Source organism: Dicentrarchus labrax, unplaced genomic scaffold, assembly GCF_905237075.1.
Source record: "Dicentrarchus labrax unplaced genomic scaffold, dlabrax2021, whole genome shotgun sequence".
Lineage (NCBI taxonomy): Eukaryota > Metazoa > Chordata > Actinopteri > Moronidae > Dicentrarchus > Dicentrarchus labrax.
Window position 1 is genome coordinate 24,609,833 of NW_026136701.1, and position 19,941 is coordinate 24,629,773.

Sequence of the window (19,941 nt, forward strand, 5' to 3'; positions counted from 1 at the left end):
GTAACCTCCGGTCCCAAAGCACAAACCTCCTCCATCAGCCCCGCTCAAGAGTCTGCACCATGGGAGACCGAGCCTTCTGCTCCGCTGCCCCTCACATCTGGAACTCCCTACCTGAACATCTGCGAAAACCCCAATCTGTGGACACTTTCAAAAAAGGGCTTAAAACTTTTTTGTTCAGGCAGGCGTTCTTTTAGTTGTCCTTGGATTTTTCTAATATCACTCTGCACTTCAACTCCTCTTTTAGCTGTTTTTCTTAATGTATTTTATCACTTGTATTATTATTGGTTGCTGATTTTAATGTGTTATTGCCCTTAGTGTTTTTTGGTTTCTGTAGCACTTTGAGATTCTTTTATGAAAAGTGCTTTACAAATAAAATGTATTATTATTAAGAAAATGTTTTTTTATTTTTATTTTCCAAATCAGTCGCCGAAGTTCTTCTAAATTTTCCGGCATATGTCCTCCTCTTTTCCAACTTGAGCTTTACAGCAGACCTCGCCGCTTCCGTGGACTAAGTGCTCGCTGCGTAAAAGGCGTCAGGGGTCTGCGGCGATGTTGGCAACCCACCCGACCCGTCTTGAAATACGAACCGAAGAACGCACGCGCGAGTCGGAGGGTGAAGCAAAACCCCGTGGTGCAATGAAAGTTTGAAACTAGTTTCAAAGTCGAGATCTTGAAAATGCTTTTTTTTTTTTTTCTCGTCACTTTTTTTTTTTTCTCATGTCACCTCGGGGGCTCCATACATTACCTGTGAAATTACCAAAATTATTGCTTTTAGTCATTAAAATTGTATTTTGATGGTTAAAAATTATTTTACTCTATTTAAAAAAAGATATGTTTTTGTCATTTGTTTGAAAAATTGTCAATATCTGTGAATATATGATATCTGTCAATTAAAAAAACAAATCCACGTAAAATTACAGAACACACAATTTCTTAACTGTTAATTTTCATAAATTTCTCATAATTTTAGAAATGTATTAACAACATTAAACTGAAATGTAACAGTTTAAATGAATAAATAATCAATAAATATCTACAAAAGAAATGATAGATTTGGAAATTAATTTAAAATTGTCCTTTTTATGTGGCGAAAAAAAATCACTCTCTGTAGAAATTAGCATGTAAATTCAGGTTATTAATGTAATGTTATTAGTTATTCATGTGTTTTTAAAAAAGTGTAAAATAAATGAGGAAGAAAGTATATTTTTAAGACCTCCAACTCCTTTGTACTCTGGTTCATGAGCACTTTATTCATGTTTTCTGATGCACTTTGACACTTGATGCACTTTATTGTGAAACTCTTGTAATATTCTCATATGAAATCACAATAAAATTTATTTAAAACAAAAACAAATCAACACAGTGGCTCCTCTTCCTGGACTGAATCACAGTTTGATAACTCCTCCCTCTTCTTCCTGCTCTCAAACACAGCGAGCTTCACTCTGTCCACATATTTCCTTGTTCCCTCCCCTTTAGATCTACAGTTTGAAGGATGGGTGTAACCAACATGTGGTGACGTGAAAGAGCCGACAGGCCCCATTCGCTGCAGAAACACATGCTGTTTAGATCAGAGATCAAACTAGTTTCATTTATAAGGAAGTGAAACTCAGACAGTCATTGTGACTGAGAGGTGAAATGGCGCAGCAAGGAGTTCAGCTGGACCGAGAAACCTTCTCTTGTTTGATCTGTCTGGATCTACTAAAGGATCCGGTGGCTATTCCCTGTGGACACAGCTACTGCATGAACTGTATTAAAAGCTTCTGGGATGGAGAAGATGAGAAGGAAATCCACAGCTGCCCTCAGTGTAGGCAGACCTTCACACCGAGGCCTGTCCTGGTTAAAAACACCATGTTAGCAGTTTTAGTGGAGGAACTGAAGAAGACTGGACTCCAAGCTGCTCCTGCTGATCTCTGCTATGCTGGACCTGAAGATGTGTCCTGTGATGTCTGCACTGGGAGAAAACTGAAAGCCTTCAAGTCCTGTCTGGTCTGTCTGATCTCATTCTGTGAGAAACACCTCCAGCCTCACTTTGAATCACCTGCCTATGAAAAACACAAGCTGGTGGACCCCTCCAAGAAGCTCCAGGAGAACATCTGTTCTCGTCATGATGAGGTGATGAAGATGTTCTGCCGTACTGATCAGCAGTGTATCTGTTATCTCTGCCCTGTGGATGAACATAAAGGCCACGACACAGTCTCAGCTGCAGCAGAAAGGACTGAGAGGCAGAGAGAGCTCGAGGTGAGTCGACAAAACATCCAGCAGAGAATCCAGGACAGAGAGAAAGATGTGAAGGAGCTTCAAAAGGAGGTGGAGGCTATCAATCGCTCTGCTGATAAAGCAGTGGAGGACAGTGAGAAGATCTTCACTGAGCTGATCCGTCTCATGGAGAAAAGAAGCTCTGATGTGAAGCAGCAGGTCAGATCCCAGCAGGAAACTGAAGTGAGTCGAGTCAAAGAGCTTCAGGAGAAGATGGAGCAGGAGATCACTGAGCTGAAGAGGAAAGACGCTGAGATGAAGAAGCTGTCACACACAGAGGACCACAACCAGTTTCTACACAACTACCCCTCACTGTCAGCACTCAGTGAATCTACATCCAGCATCAATATCCGTCCTCTGAGGTACTTTGAGGATGTGACAGTGGCTGTTTCAGAGCTCAGAGATAAACTACAGGACGTTCTGAGAGAGAAATCAACGAACATTTCAGTAATCCGCAAATTCTACCCAGCACTACGGCAAAACCATCCGGCTCGGCCGCTGTCTGTGTCCCTTCTACACAATGCACAAAATTCCACCAGAATCCCAGCTGTACGTCCCAAAAGGGACCAAATAGCATCCGTCCAACAATCACTTTTGAGTAGAATAATTAAATCCCAACAGAGACTATGTGACAGTGACAGCGACTGAAGTAGATTGTTTTTACTTACTCCAATTCAGAGCCCAAGGGCAGAGTTGGATTCTTAAAATATTCATGTTAAATTCATGTTAAATCACACATCACAAAAAATAAACAACAATGAGTCAATAACTGTTTTTTCTAGTCACGCAGACGTATTTACTACATGTTGTTTGCAGGTCCATGGATACACTGTTGAGTTCTATATATTGCTATGAAAATATAAACTTCTTTTTGCTCTAAATGTTTGTTGAATATTTATAATGATGTATTTGTTGTTGTTTATCTTCCACTTTGTGTTTCTTTACAGGGAAAGCTATTAGATATTTTGTTCTTAATATTGTTTAACTTTGTATAAAATCTATTAAAACTGTTGGAAGACCAAATGTTGTTATTGTTCAAATCAACATACAAATGAGGTTCTATGAGGTATAAAACTGTAATTATCATGATCATAATCAATAAGGAGATCATTTATTATTGTCTTTTACATTGCTGAGATTTTGATCAAACACATTGATTGTGTGGATGAAGTGAATCTGAGTCACTGAACAGACTTTACTGATGGATGTGTGAACATACTGAAGGTTTAAATCATGAATAAACATAAATAAAGTATTTTCTTCTTGTCTTCATTCCAGAGTCTCGTACAGAGCTGATGTTGAAAATGTGAAACTAATATGAGAGCATTTATCAGTCGGTCTCTGTCCTTTCAACTTTACAAACTAAAGAGTTTTCTATCACTTGTTGATTTTTACAACCAAGATTTTGTTCCTGAACTGAATCAATAAAGATATTTTACTACACAGACTGAAAACCCTGGACAAATAGTCAGAATAGAAGTCCTGTGTGAGTCCTGAGCTTATATATACTGTCAATGGTCCTGACACACATAAGACAACAGATACTGAGTAGTTGTGGATCAATGGATCTGGATTCAAACTTCTTGTGACTCATTTAGTCCAGGATGTAATCTGTCAGTCCACAAACCAGCTGAAGAGTTTTCCTCAATTGTAAACAAATAAATGCATCTAAACCAGTCATGATTATGTTTCCTGACAACTGTGATTGATTTGTTGCACCATCACAGGTAAAGTTGCAGGGTTAACGGGTTAACTGACACTGGACTATAAACGAGGAACCAAAGTTTAAATCCACAGTGCCGCTCCTCGTCCTGGCATGTGGAAAAGATTAATAACCGCTCCCTCTTCATGTCGCTGTCAAACAAAGCGAGCTCCAGTCTGTCCTCAACTTTATTCAGATCTACAGTTTGAAGATGTGTGTAACTAATATCTGGTGATGCTGACAGGCCACATTCACTGCAGGAACATGTGTTGTGATTAGAACCTTTATAATTCATACATCATGGTCAGTGGTGATGAACTTCAGTAAGCCAGTGCTCATTTAGGAAGAGTAGAAATTGTTCATTTTCCTGGTTGTAGTTTGGTTTAATAATAATCTGTCTTAAACGTACAGAAAAGCACTGTTATCTAATTTAAATCTGAATTTTAAATTAAAGAACTAATAAGTCATTACCTGTCAAATTACAGAAATGATTGTTTTTAGTTATTAAAACTGTATTTTGACAGTTAAAAATTATTTTACACTATTTAACATTTTTTAATGTTTTTGTCATTTGGTCAAAAAGTAAAATTACAGAACACACATTTCTTTTACTGTTAATTTTCCCAAATTTCACATAATTTTAGAAATTTATTAACAGTATTAAACTGAAATTTAACAGTTTAATTGAATAAATAATCTGTAAATATCTACAGAAGAAACGATAGATTTGCAAATTAATTTTAAATTGTCCCTTTTACGTGGGAAAAAAATACTTCCTGCATAAATTAGGATGTCAATTCAGTATATTTGTGTAATTTAATGAGTTATCAATGTGTTTTTAAAAATGTGTAAAATAAATAGGTAAGAAAACATATTTTTAAGACCTCCAGAATCAGAATTATTGCCAAGTGAGTTTTTTTTACACCTTTGTCTTGGTGCATAAAATATACAAATCACACAAAAAAATATTAAAATATAATTAAATAAAGATAAGAAAGATAAGAAAAGTGTACAGAAAAACAGAAGTTCATTAAATGTTAAATGTCCCATAAAAGTACCAGTGTTGGTACTCACAAGCTCTCTCAATATGTTTAAAAAGAAATTAATCTTTAATTAATTGTCTTTTTATTCTGGCTTTTACTTTGAGTATATGTTAAATCCTTGCAACTTTGAGGTTTTACTAATAGTTTTTTTACATTATTTGCACTGGTGCTTTGTTTTATATCAACTTTTACATCTTATTTCTTCTATTGCATTTATTGTTTTTATGTGTTGTTTCAGTTTGATATGTGAATTACTTTTGGCTGCATGTTTGTATGAAAGGTGCTTCATAAATAAAGTTTTATTTGTTTTTCACATTACCTTTTACACTTTTTATTTAATTTTTAATTATAATATTATTATTATTAGGTTCACCATTCATTATTTGGTTAAAGTGAGAATCAATTAGTTTGTGATATATTCTAATTTAGGCATAACATTGGTTAAAACTTAGTTGCTGTGGCTATTAACTATTGACCTTTAATGTACATTTGACAGGCTGTTCACAAAATAGATAAAAACTTTACTGTCAGTGAGTTTAAGGACTAAGAATTGCAGTTTATTATCTAACCAGAAGTGCAAAAGAAGCAGTAAAGTGCAGAATAATGTACATTTGTATAATATAAAATAGAATAAACAGTAATGTGTTAAAATATATACAATGTGAACATTATAGTAACAGCTTGAGGTATAAAAACACAATGTGTACTGTAGATCAGATATAAACACTGAATGCACATGATATATATTATATGATATAATAATAATAGGATATATTATTTATATAATAATGCAGTCATTTGTGGAGAAAACATTATGTAGGGTTTTAGGGTTTAGAGATTTCTGTTCACTCCTGGCAAGAATAATAATCTCACAGTTGTGTATTTATGTTTTTTATTTTACGTGTTTAGAACAAACTGTGTCTGAAGTGAAGCTGTAACATCATTAAACAGACTTAAACAATGTTGTCTGTTAAAGTTAAAGTTATTCTTCTGGTTTTAAACTAATCCACTGTTTTTGTTCCAGAAGTACTTTTAAAATTATTTTTATAGTCATGAAAATATCCAGATAAAATGCTGAATTCAATTAAATAAAGATAAGATTCTTAATATTTTGGTTTCAAGTATTTTCACCCGGTTTAATCTGATATTTTCAAAATCCTATTAACTACCTGACAGCTCTTCTCTGCCATCTTTCCCACGGGACCTGAATGCACCATCGGTGTTACAGACACCAGATGGCGCCTTCATCCTGCTGTAGTGGAAGGTGAAAAGCTTCATATATTATATATTACATATTATATATTGTGTTAGATATTGTATTATATATTTTATACTGTTATTATTATTATTTGGCTGTATCGCTGCCCACTAGATGGCGCTCTGAGGCCAACCAGTGGTTGAAAGTGTCTGTTATAGACATTTATTATAAGTCATAGAGTAGAAACTCTCTAATTGTCCTTTTAAGTAAAGAAAAGCAGGAATAGTTAGTTTTCCTGGTGATAGTTCGGCTGTGTTTACTTCACACACGTCCTTCAATTTAAATGTATAAAAATCAATTAATCAATCAATTATCAGTTTTAGCACAGTTTCTGTGTATTTTCTGCCAATTTTAGTTTGTTCTGCCAGCTACTGAACTTCAGGTTGATTTTCCCTGTAACTCACTAAAATCACATAATTGTCTTATACAATATATTTTTTTCTATAATAATATATAAATCATTCATTAGAGGTTTAATGGTGTGAAACTAAATGGACAAACTGCGAATATAATGGAAAACAGAAACATTGCATCTAATGGAATTATTAAAAACTTCATTGTTGTATTGATAAAAGTTTTGTTTCTTGTTTTTCTTTGGCATATAAAAGTTTGGGAACCCCTTGCCCAGAGCAGTGGTTCCCAATCTGCGGGTCTGGACCCCCACTATGGGTCACCAAAGCTTCATAAGGGGTCACAAGGCCTTCTTGATTATAAATGATGTAAGAAAACTACACACAGTAGGACAATATCTCAGTATTTGGTTCACTTCTGTGAAGAAACGTAGAGTAAATTGTCCAATAGAGCAATGGTTGAGTCTGTATGTTTGTTATAATAATAAGAAATACACAATTCAGACAGAGAATTATATAAAAAGTTCTTTAAACAGGAAATAATCTGTTAAAAATTCATCCAATTCACTTGTTTTTACACAAACTTCCTGCAGTTACTGAGTTCACTGTTTGGGTTCATTGTACAGTTTTAATATGATATAAAATATACATCAAATATGTCAGTTTACTGTACCAACAAAAGAAGAAAGAAATAATAAACTTTAGCTTCAAAGTGGCTTTTTTGATAGAGTTGTTTGATTTTCTGTTTTAGTAGACGAGTAAACGAGTGCGACCGTTTTACAGCTTTGTGTTAGAAAGTCTTACAGGAAGTAACATATTTATTCTTCTCCGTAGCAGGAAACAACGGCAGCTCGCCTGCTCACACAGGATCTGGTATTCCAGATAAACAGTAAACCATGTTCTGGATCCATATCTGATCGGCACTGTTTGACAGTGTGATCTGAGTTTGGTGCGTTGAGCTGGACGGACTCACTGAGAATGAGCTGTCAATCACAAGGTAGCCCCGCCCTAAAGCATAGCCTGCTTTATGGTCTGTTTTACTCTAAATGGGACCATCAGTTACTAAATGAACATCATGCTGTATGGAAGAAGACTGAAACTAGAGACTGAGACCAGAAACTCATCAGGAAACTGTTTACTGAGCTCATAAATCAACTGAGAAGTCGGCTCATTTCTCCATAAGACTGAATGGTAATGGAGCTGCCCCCTGCTGGTTGTTACACAGAATGCAGGTTTAAGACACTTCACAGACCCAGAAGCTCTGTCTATTATATATACTATCAATGAGGGGTACCTACAGCGTCATAATGTGAAGTATAGAGCCAACCTGACAACTTGGGAGTGAGAACAACTTTTGCGCCCCCAAGTGGTCATGTGCATCTGGGTCAGTAATGGGAAAGTAAAGATGATGGGACGACTGCTGCTGCTGCCAGCAACAGAGACGAGGAAGATGATAATGATGAGGATGGTTTTAATGAAACGCCACCGCAGTGATGAAAATGAGGTGATGCGGTGGAGGTGTATCAAGGTGTTATTGGGGGATATTTTAAAACAGTTTAAGTAGGTGCTTCTTTTTCCGGAGCTTTTACTGTATCGATTTCTGTCGGGATGTTACGGAAGCGTATTGCATTCACTTGAAAATTTATTTTTTGGTTTGTTTTTCGGAATAATTTTTTCCAATTTTCTGAATAATTTTTTTTCTTCTGTCTTTCGGACTAATCTGAGTTTAGAGAGCATTTGAAACAATAGACGCATTCATTCCTTTATTGAGAGCTCAATTTAACGGAAACAAACATGAGTGGCTTGTTTAGTTCAATCAAGTTTTACTTTTATCTGGGTTTAAGACTTTAAGAATTTATTGAGGAAAGGAAAATTTGCCAGGAACATGTTTATTCAAAGAAAGAGCTTTATTAGCACGAACACACAACTATGTACAAAGCGAGATCTGCCCACACAACAAATGGGTTGTTTACACAAACCTGGCCAATAAAGCTGATTCTGATTCTGATTCTGATTCTGATTCTGATGTTGTTTGCAAGGAATGCACATTTTACCTTTGTGGCAAAGCCTGATTAAAACTAATTGTTGAAATAAATTGTTTTGTGTATCTTTTTTACGTAACATTTGGCATCGCTAATGACATACACAGTAATTAATCGAGCATACTTTCATTAAATAAATCAATTCAAGCTTACTGACGAAAATCCCACTTTTCATGCAGTGTTTTAAGGTTTATGTGCTCTGTTTGCAGGTTTTTGTCCCTTTTTGATGCTGATGTTCCACTTTATTCACCAAAACAGTAAAGTTTTGGGCCGTAAAATTTAAAAGATAAACTATTAAATTTAATTTACGGTTTCTATTGCTTCTTTTTGATGTTTAATTATGTTGAAAATTGTGTAAAATAATGTAAAATATGACATTATTTTATGGAATATGTGGTTTATCTGCATGTGGTAGATAGATAGATAGATAGATAGATAGATAGATAGATAGATAGATCTGGCGCCCTCTGATGGTTATTATCAGTTTGATAAAAGGCACATTTTATTTTTTTCCTCAAACAGAAAATCAATAATCAATAACTTCGTCTGAAATCGATGACAATCAAACATTTGGTGTCTGTGTGTTCAGTTATTGATGTTTTAACTCCAAAGTCACCTACAGTGAATTCTACCTGCGAGGTTCATGAAGTCAACAACAATAAACAAACATCACACCGGAAGCTGGATGAGTGTACCTTCAAAATAAAAGCACAATGGCAGTTTTGGTAAGGGGGTGAAAAAAATAAATTTTGGGGGTCAAAGTTGTATCAAAATACTGATAAATGAATTGATCTATTTTCACTAAATACACTGAACCTCCTAATGAAAGGATGAATAAATGAATGGATCAGATATTAAAATATATATAAAAACTCATTAATTTATAGCAGCAGTCTCATTTTCTTTAACACAATGGAATAAATATAATTAACATACATTTCAATTGATACAATAAATATATAATATAGCTTATATATACCAATGTGAGCTATATAAAGGTGTCCCTGTCTAAGATCCATACCATGTAGTCACAGCGTTCTCCAAAATAAAGACTTTAAATATACAATATTCATGATATTGACTTGTGTTTTGACTTATAATATTATTATTTTATACACAACTTTTTAAACATTTTTTTCTAAATTCTGACTCCACTGGTTAATTATAATTATTCTTAATCTCCTTTTTAGATATAACATAATGCAACAGAACCTACAGACAACAAGACAAGACACAGAAATACAGAGGACCATCTCTTTGGATTATGTTTTTTTTATACATAAGCAGTTTAACAGTTGTTGTTTGTTCTTATTTGAACTTTTTCTCTCGTTTTCAGGCTCCTGTCGACGTTCTGTTGCATGAAATCTAAATCTTTCTGCAGGCTTCTTGCATTCACATTCACATGAGCACAAGTTCTTGTCTGATCGCGACCTCCACAGTTCCCCCAAAACTCAAAATAAATCTCTTATTTCACACTGTGGAAAACGCTCTGCCGTCTGAGTCGTACACAGCTGCTTAGAGCGTTCACACGAGGTCTGAAGAGTATTTGTGAAGCTTTTGAATTGGCACCAGCTGACGTTTGATAATCACTAAACTGTTGACATGCTTCAGCCTTGAGGAGCTGATGGACGACTGAGACCTTGTAAAAAAGAAACTGAGACAGCAGAACTATTTTTATTCAGTTTATGATGGAAAAAACGAAACCATGCATGAATGTTTGCTGAAAATATTGTATATTGTGGTCGAGACTGTAGACACTTTACAGTGGAATCACAATAAAGAAGATTCCTACATAATTTAGAATATAATATAATAATACACTTTATTTATACAGCAATGTGCCTTACATGGCATTTCAGGAGGGAGAAAATATAATCATAAGAATTAAAATCATACAGAGGTAGAATAAAAGAGAATAAAAGAGAATAAAAGAACCGCACTTTGGGCAAATAATAAAATAGTTAAAATATACAAATTAAAGAATAAAATACCTTTTATTAACAATAATACAAATAAAAACTGACTGGTTAAACAGGGCTGATATGATGTGCACATAAATGAAAATAAAATTAAAATAAAACATGTCTGATGTTATTGGAAGAACTGCATTTAGAAAACAAACGAGGTCGAAAGAGAAATAAATAGTTAATTATTTAATATGTTTAGTTGAAAAAGGAGAAAAAGACTAAATATACAAACACTATATGAGCTGTAATATCATTATTATTATTATTAATAATAATAATATTAATAATAATGATAAAAATAATTATACTACTAATAATAATACTGATAATAATTTCAATATTAATAACAGTAACAATAACAATAATACAAAACTTAATAATAATAATACTAATAATACTGATAATAATAATAATAATAATAATAATAATAATAATAATAATAATAATAATAATAATTATACTACTAATAATTATACTGATAATAATAATAATAATTATACTACTACTAATAATACTGATAATAATAATAATAATAATAATAATAATAATAATATAATAATAATAATAATAATAATAATTATACTACTAATAATAATACTGATAATAATTTCAATATTAATAACAGTAACAATAACAATAATACAAAAGTTAATAATAATAATAATAACAATAATACAATAATAATTATACTACTACTAATAATACTGATAATACTAATAATAATAAAAATAATAAATAATAATAATAATAATAATAATAATTATACTACTACTAATAATACTGATAATAATAATAATAATAATAATAATAATAATAATAATAATAATAATTCACAATATTCTGCGTTTGGCTCTTACTTTCAAAATAAAACGACCGGAAGTAGAAGCGCCACGTTGCTGCTCTCTTGCCGTAGGTTTTGCGGGAGGCTGACAGCGCTGCTGCCGCACAGAGTGCGACACTCTCACACACAGTCTCACTGACTTTGGATATTTTCTGGTGGGGGGATTTGAGGAGAAGCCCGGAGACAGAAATAAAAGGAGAAAGGAGGAAACAGAGATTTAAGTCGGTTGTTGTAACGGCGGAATGGCGGACCGGGACCCGGTACCGCTTCCTGCGGAGGTTCGGGCCAAACTGGCCGAGCTGGAGCTGGAGTTATCCGAGGGTGAGTACTACCGCTGAGCCTCGGTGGCTCTCCCCCGGCTGCTGCTGCTCGCTGCTCCCGGTGGAGGAAGGTGGAGGTTGTTCGGTGTGTCGCTGCTGGTTCGGTGCAGAGTTTGAGCTGCAAGAGGAGGAAGAAAGTGTTGAGCTGCAACTGCCACAAGTTCAAGTCCATCTTTATTAAACACACACACACACACACACACATGCACACACGCTGCCATAATGAGTGGTTTGGTTGCTCTGGCTGTGGTCTGGATGGAGGGGTTGTGGTGGTTTTGGTGGCAGTGGACTGGAAACACTCTCTGTTGTGTTCTTATGATATTATAATGATGATTAATGCATTTAAAAGTACATTTAATCTCCACCTTTTACTTCATATTTGTCTGTAAATGTGACTCCAGGTTTTTAAAAAGCACTGTGTGAACCCTAAAATCATATATGCACCGATGAATCTTCATTATTTGTTCAATTAATTGCATGAAAAAGGTCAAATAATGCCCATTACAAGTCAACAGAGCTCAATTTAACATCTTCAAATTGCTTTTTAGTGAATTGCAAACCCAGATTATTCAGTTAAATTACATAAAACAAGACTACAGCATTAAAACAGTGTTAATAAATCGTTAAAAAATGAGCTCCCTGAGGCAAAAAGTGACACCTTCTGATGTCTTAATGAGTTTCACATGACAGAAACAGCAACATGCTCACCTCTAATAAGCTGCAACCAGAGAATATCTACCTTTTTTTCCTGATTAATTGATAATAATTTGTTAAATTAGTGTGTAATCTTTCCAGATAAACACCATAAAGTCGAGTTAAAAGTCTCTGCAGAGAGACATTAGAGCCACAGTGGGAATATCACAGGAATACTACAGAGGTGGGAGGGTCGGGGGGGTTGTCGATAAGAAGTTGTTGTCATATTTTGGGGGAAAATCCCGTTGAGCCGAGCCCTGCATGCTGCTTAGATTATGTGCAGCTGTTAGCAGACACAGTTTTCACATGACACACTGCAGCCAGGCAGGATGAATGATTCCCATTATCCACAACACCACACAGTGTATATATATATAAATAAATAAATATATATATATATTGACTTCTTCTTCTTTTTTTTTTTGCAAGCTGTAATGCAGCCTCTGTATTGATTTTCTCATTAGCTCCTTTCTCCTCTTCCTCCTCCCTCCCTCCCTCCTCTTCTCTTTCCAGATTGATATGTCACATTGCTGCAGACTCACTCTCAGCCTGGAGAGTATCATAGTGTCATATTTCAGCTGCCCCAGTGTTTTCCCTGTTTTCTCCCGGAGTCTGGAGACTTCGCGGAGCTCGGCCATGTATGGAGAAAGAAAGGAAAAAGGCAGAGAGAGAGAGAGGGAGAGAGGGGGAGAGAGGGGAGAGAGGGGGAGAGAGGAAGGGATTTTAACAGCTGACTGCTAATGCACACGTCGCATTTTAATATTTCCACTGCTGCTGCTGCTGCAAGGTTTCAGAGAGGAGGATGAGGAGGAGGAGGAGGAAGGAAGGAGGGAGGATGATGGGGGGGAAAAGGTGACACACATTCCTTTATGTCTTTTCTTTAAATGTAAACCGGCAGCTCAAGAGTTGCTCCAATGTAAACAAGTGGTGGTGGTGGGGGGGGGGGTAGAATGGGGTCAGTTGCATTATTTACATGCTTATAGCCGACGTTGTAAACGTGCGCCGGCAGCGGATGCAAAGCTTCCTCCCTCACATCCCCGCAGACTTTGACCTAATTTTTCAATTTTCTACGCATCATCCCTTCCTCATCCAGGAGCCCCGTCGCCGGGGGGGTGGGAGGGTGGTGGTGGTGGGGGGGGGGAGGGTGGCGGGTGGCGGGGTAAGAAAATGACATTATCAACAGTCAGGTGTCACTACAGCGTCACAGGGATCCACGTGTCCTGTCGGGGAGCCCTTGAGCAAGACATTTATCTCCTCTGTACCCTCAACCGCCCTATGGGTCCTCACGTCCTCACAGCGGGTTTTATTAGAGACTGATTGATCACGATCAGGCAGAAATAATCAATGAAAAGGTAAATCAATCAATCAATCAATCAGAGACACCTCAGTGCTCTTTGGTCACTGCAGCAGTTTGGGTTTAACTGCCTTGCTCGAGGGCGCCGCTGTGGTAGGAATAAAGAGAGAGTTTGAGATTGTCGTCAAACATAAACTCATCTTTTTATTGGTTTCATGCGTCTGTTTAAGAGTTCCTACATTTCCCACAATGCCCCTGTGACAACCTTAAGATGCACATTGTTCTCTTTCTAACCCCAACTAACTCCTTTAACTCTCCAGTAAAGCATTTTGTAGATTGACACCTCCAGGCTACCGTACCTTGATTACCAACACGTCTTCACTCCCAACTCGCCGCTTCGTCAGTGGCCCCTGCGCGCCAGATTAGGGGACCCTTGGGATTATTTCTGGACGTCCAGTTAGAGTTTCAAAATAAAGCTTGGATGGTTAAGTTTACTGACTGAAAACCGACAGAATAACTTGTTTTAGGCAAAGATTGTTTCATTACTAACTTTTTTTTTTTTTTCGGAGTGACTTTCAGGGCTGGATTGCCCTTTGAAATCAGAGACAACAGTACCGCTTTTGTCCACAGGGGCCGCCAGAATCAACACAAAGTGAAAGTCCTTTATTGCTGCTTTAACTTTTGTACGTAACTTTTGACTTTTTGGTCTCCTGGGTTGAAAGTCCTGTGTTTGTTTGAGTCGTCCACCCAGCCGAACCCTCCTCCGTATGTGCCTGTTTATACTACGTATGGCGGCCACAGTGCTACGAATGCAGAGTCTTAACCCTAAAATAACTTTGTGGGAAACATATTTTTGTCCTCCGGTGAATCCCGATAACGTTACTGTGTGTGAGGATCTTCACTGATTTAAAAAAAAAAAAGCATTTTATTCCTGAGCGTCCCCCTTAACCTCAACAGCCCGTCCCCTCCCCGCTTTCTAAAAAAAAACACTCTCAAGGTCTGAAACTCAAATTGGTCCTCACGAGAATAGAAGCACAAGCTGACACACACACACACACACACACACACTCTCTCTCTCTCTCTCTCTCTCTCTCTCCATCAGTGCGTTTCACTGCAGCCGCAGACTGACAGGTTGTCCTGAACTAATCTGGCTGCTGGCTGAATATTAAGCTCTGCAGTTCAGCCCAGATAACAAGCTGTCCACCTCAACACACTGCAGATTACACACACACACACACACACACACACACACACACACAAAGCTAACCCCACCCGACCCGCAGTGTCTGTGTGTGTGTTTTTGTTTGTACGTTTAGATTAGTTTCCTTTCTGGTCCTTTTTGTTTCCACCTGTCAATCAAACTGTGTGATGTCAGATTTCTCTCGATAGGTGGCGCTAATTTCTGTAGCTGTTCTTCAGTATTGGGGGGCGGGGGGGAGGTTATACCTGATAGTCCGAACGAATGAGTGAATGAAATACAAAGAGTCTGCTGCACCTTTTAGTCACTAGAAGCACATTCATGGTCGTCTGTGTGCTACCTGTGTTTAACTCTAAAAGATCGTAGCCCTCTGGCGAATCAGTTTTAACCCCCAAAATGCAGATTTACATACATTTTGGTAATAATTTTAACACCAACACTGAAGAGTTTCATCACAATATAATTCAGTTTATAGCTCAAAAAACACGTTTTAGGACGGAGAACCTCTTTAATTAATCACCAGATAGAAGCAAACAGGTTCAGTTGAGTCTTAAAGTCAAGAAGAGTTAATTCAGTAATGATCCTTTTTATTCTAAAACCACTGCTGCATCTACTGTCAGTTTCTCTCTGAAGTATCCCGTCTGATTGATTGATCCTGGAGGATGATGTATGAATTTATACAAGTGTGATGTGGAAACTTGGAGCCACCAGTGAACAGACACTGAGAATTGGAAATGCATTTTCATAGATTCTGTCATTTTTAATGAGGTAAAGATGAATTTTTTAAGGATTTTAATGTGAAAATTATACTTTTTTTTTGGCTCCCAGCTGACTATTTGTGTTAATACATGTCTGGAGGGGATCTTTTAAATGTTTTTCTTTCAGGCTTTTTTTTTTTAATAAAAAGGACTCACTTGGAGCAACACTTATTTCTCATTAATGGAGCTTCCTGGAAATTAAAGGAGCACTTATGCAGCCTGTAGATGCATCGTTCTCATCATTGTAATCAAGCTAAGTTGCTTCAGCAGAAAGGACCAAGGCTGTTGGTTCATCAGCAAAGTGACGCTGTTGGGGGGGGGGGATGATGATAATGCTCTGGCACTCATTATCCCAAACATTTCCTCTGAATCGTCCCTTTTTTTAAACGTTGAGTCACCGTCCTGCAGCTGTGTTTAAGACCTCCGATGATAATGGGGTCGGAGGGGTCGGTTGTTGCCTTAACCCCCAGAAGTACAAGGCAGTGTCGTGTTTAATCTGATCACGTTTAATGCTGCTTTTTTTTTTTTTTTTTAAAAGACATGAGAACAGGAATCAACTTGGCTGTGTGCAGAGTTTGGAGATGGGATATTCCCAATGCATATTAAGGCAGCAACTAACTATTATCTTGTTGTTTTTTGGTCCATAAAATGTTGAAAAATGTTGATCGCCGTTTCCTAAAGCTCAGGGTGACGTCCTCAGGTGTCCACAACCCCCCAAAAATTCTGTTTACTGTCATAGAGGGATAAAGAAACCAGAAAACATTCACACTTGACAAGATTAATCAAGAATCAAGATAGTTAATGGATTAATCGACTAATCGTTGCAGCTCTAATGTCCTTGAATGTCTTGTTTGGTCAGACCAAAATATAATTTACGTTACATTTACGACATTTCTCACATTTAAGAAGCTGTTTTTACTTTAAAAATGACACAAATGAAACAATTAACTAATTAACAGTTGCTAATTAATTGTCTTTTGATTATCCGACCAATTAACTGACTGAATCATCGCAGCTTTAACTCGGTTGCAAATGTTTCGGTCACATGCAGCTTTGACTGCTCGCCATGTTGGGTAAAAAAGGTGACAACGTGAGTAGTTTTGCAGCCGATTTGTTTAAAACTGAATTGTTTGAAGGTAAAATGTGTGACAGACTAAGATTATAGTGTAAAACTGTAGCGCTGCAGAGATTCTCTGGTCTACAAATCTTGTCCTCCAGATTTCAGAAAACATGTTTGTTTGCTACAAAAACCCATCATCAAATCACTATTTTAATATTTATGATCATTCCTACAACTAATTGTGACTCAAATCTGTCAAAAATAATCACAATATGCTGTTTTTACTATATCCTGCAGCCAAAATGCGACTGAAATGTGATGTGCTCTGTAGCCAGAACAGAGGTTTTCAGTATCGTTTTGCCCTTGAAGCTAAAACGGTAACATTCAAAAGTTACTTTATAAAAGTGTGAAATGTTCTCGCCTTCTGTCATGAAGTGCAATCTTGAGCACAGTTGTATTACTGTTGAAATTTAGCTCCTCTTTTATTATACCACTGTAGATTTCTCCCTTCATTCACATTGATATGATTCCTCATCGAGTCATTTCAAAGCTCCTGAAAGATCTTTATGTGCTCCAGTGTCCCTTTTTCACGATTTATCGGCCTCGTTCTCGCCCACAGACGCCGCGTTTTGCTCTGAAAATAGCCGTGAACGTGAATCTAAGCTTGGGCGCTCTCCTGGATCCGCCGGGGTCTTGGTTCCCAGAATGCATTTCACCAAACTTATGTCGTCTCGGTTCGCTCGGTGTCCGGCTGATCTGAGCTCAGAGAGAAACAATGCTGCAGGAGCTCTGCTGTAGCCGTAACTCTGATTCTTTAGATCATTGTTTAGTCGATAAAATGTATAAAAGAAAATGCTTTAAAACAGTTAAACAATCAATTATCTATTTACTGATCAGTGGTGGAAGAAGAGCTCAGATGTACAATATTCGCCACAGAAATGTAGTTGTACAATACTAAAGTTACATCCCACCACAAGTGTTCAGTCTCCAGGGAATTAAAAGCAGCTTCAGCTCCTTTCTGTGAACCGTGAAGGGGGACGTCAGGGTGGAAAAGACAGGGTTTTTTTTTCACAGTTTAGTCCGTTCGAATTTGTTTCCACGCTCCTCGCCAGAGCAGCGATGTGATGTGTGACAGGTTTCGACAGTTATCCGGGAGACTCGGACCAGAGAGGAGTGACAAGAGTCTTTTAATAAAGGAAGAGGAGATCCAGGTCTCACCGCTGACACCGAGAGCTCAGCTGCTTTCCAAGTGCTACAATTTATATCCCGCTAATGTCGCGCTGACTTAACTTTATTAAGAGAACAGGCTGAACTGTCACCCAGCTTAGAAAAAAGTGATTCTTTAGACACAAACTGATACATTTTTTATTTACTCACGAGTGAAACGCCAACAAAGATGTAATTTTCCTCCTGTTTCACAGCTTAATGTATTCAGCCGCTGACATTTTCACCCACTCAGTTACAAGTTATCAGCTAAAAACAAACCAAACTTCTTATATTTTGTTGGTCTTTTTACCAAAATGTCAAGTTAATTTGACAAACTTGACAATGTGGCAAAAAAAATAAGACGTTCGTTAAGTGAGTTTGCATCAGATAACAGATTAGTGTTGTTTTGTCTGCTGTCAGCGGCTGTATGTCGTCCACTAATATTCGTCCAATCAAGTAATGGGACGATCAATCAGGAGGAAGACTGGGAAACTTTGCAGAGACGATGTATCATATGCCATTAGTTTACGAGCTTCAAGCTGTAACTTGTTAAAAATGGACGTAGTAGACGTAACAAATTACGTTACATTTAGTATAAAAAAGGGATTATTAGCAGAATTAATTAATTATTAATTAGTTATAAATGTTTAATAACTTAAAGATTATTGTTTTTTTGTATAATTAAGTCATATACTTTATATAATGAACTTAAAGCAATAAAGTTTTTAATATGAAGCCTTATAGAGATTGACTCACTGCTGGAGCCAGCCTCTAGTGGCTGTTTTGGAACTGCAGTTTTCAGCTTCACTGTCGGAGGTTTCTGCTTTTAACATGTTAAAAAATGTTCAGTCACCAGGTGATAATGGTGGAAAAGTCCGGCGTCGCCTTGCAACAGGTGGTTGGGTCCAGTGATGGCTGCCGTCACTGTGTCGAAGCTTTTTATTGGTCGCCTTCTGGTGAGCGAAACTGGGTGTGGGGCGACCTTTGGATGGGGAGCATGTAACAGATAATGTACTGTAACACACTGAGCACACGGGTGATCTTTATACACTCACTCTTACCTTATCAGTGACACTTCCTGTGAATGAATGCTCAGTGATTACCTGTGACTCAGCGACGTCAATACAAAGTGTTTCAGCGGGTTTCATCAGTGATGTTTAGAGTCCAGATCTCTGCAGACTCTCAAGACTGTAAATATTGTATCTCAGTTCACTCTGCAACATCAAACCGGCTTCTTTAACGCTGTGAATTGATCCCTCATGTTGATAAAAATCTTATTTACTCGTATTAAACAGGTGAAATAAATCAACACTCTCCTGTTGTTGCTTCCTTGTGAATCATTTTGCTTCTCAAAACTAGTTTCAGTGTTGTGATTAAAGGTCTGCTGGGTGAAGACGCACACAGGCTTTGTGTCTGTCCTGCAGCCCGTCGGTCGATGTGTCTCTTCCTGCTTCGTAACGTCTCACCTTTTAGACCGGCAGTTGCCATAGAGATGTTATTTTCTCTCCTCCTTTCCTGGGAGATTATGACCTGTGGGGATGGGGAGAGGCTTGTTCTACTTTAGTGTCACAGAGCTTCCATCTCACAGCAGGGCCATAAATTCATATTTGCTCTCTCTCTCTCTCTTTGTCGGCTCCCTCGAGCGATACGAACAGTGATTCAAGACTCCAGACGCGCAGTCACTTGACGTAAATCGGCCCCTGTCCTCGCTCGACTCCCGCCGGAGGAACAGCCGCTGAAATTGTCGCTTTATTGCAGTCGCAGGCTGTTGTTAAAAAAAAACACAAAGTCTCAAGCGAGCCTGGGTGAGGTGAGCAAAACACTTCAGGTCCGGCGAGGTGACATCAGCCCGAACGTACGTTAGCTGTGGAAGGCGGAAAACCTCCGCTGGGCACCAGAGTTTCTTCAGGAGAGAGCGAGAGAAAATGTGTTGTTCTCTCACTTATTTTTTAA

General features: G+C 37.3%; 2 protein-coding genes across 11 annotated transcripts in view; both read left to right on the top strand.

Annotated features, from left to right (window-relative positions):
- The first annotated feature begins 1,546 nt into the window (after positions 1 to 1,546).
- Positions 1,547 to 3,511, top strand: LOC127356818 (E3 ubiquitin/ISG15 ligase TRIM25-like). Its single transcript, XM_051388873.1, has one exon. It carries the CDS (start codon positions 1,636 to 1,638, stop codon positions 2,902 to 2,904), a length of 1,269 nt encoding a protein of 422 aa, XP_051244833.1. The 5' UTR covers positions 1,547 to 1,635; the 3' UTR covers positions 2,905 to 3,511.
- Positions 3,512 to 11,530: 8,019 nt separating this feature from the next.
- Positions 11,531 to 19,941, top strand: part of dip2ca (disco-interacting protein 2 homolog Ca) — a 210,348-nt gene continuing 201,937 nt past the window's right edge. For all 10 annotated transcript variants that reach the window (XM_051380870.1, XM_051381246.1, XM_051380962.1 and 7 more), the window contains exon 1: positions 11,531 to 11,780. In XM_051380870.1, coding sequence (XP_051236830.1) covers positions 11,702 to 11,780 — 79 coding nt within the window. In that variant the 5' untranslated portion in view covers positions 11,531 to 11,701. The remainder of the gene's footprint in view (positions 11,781 to 19,941) is intronic.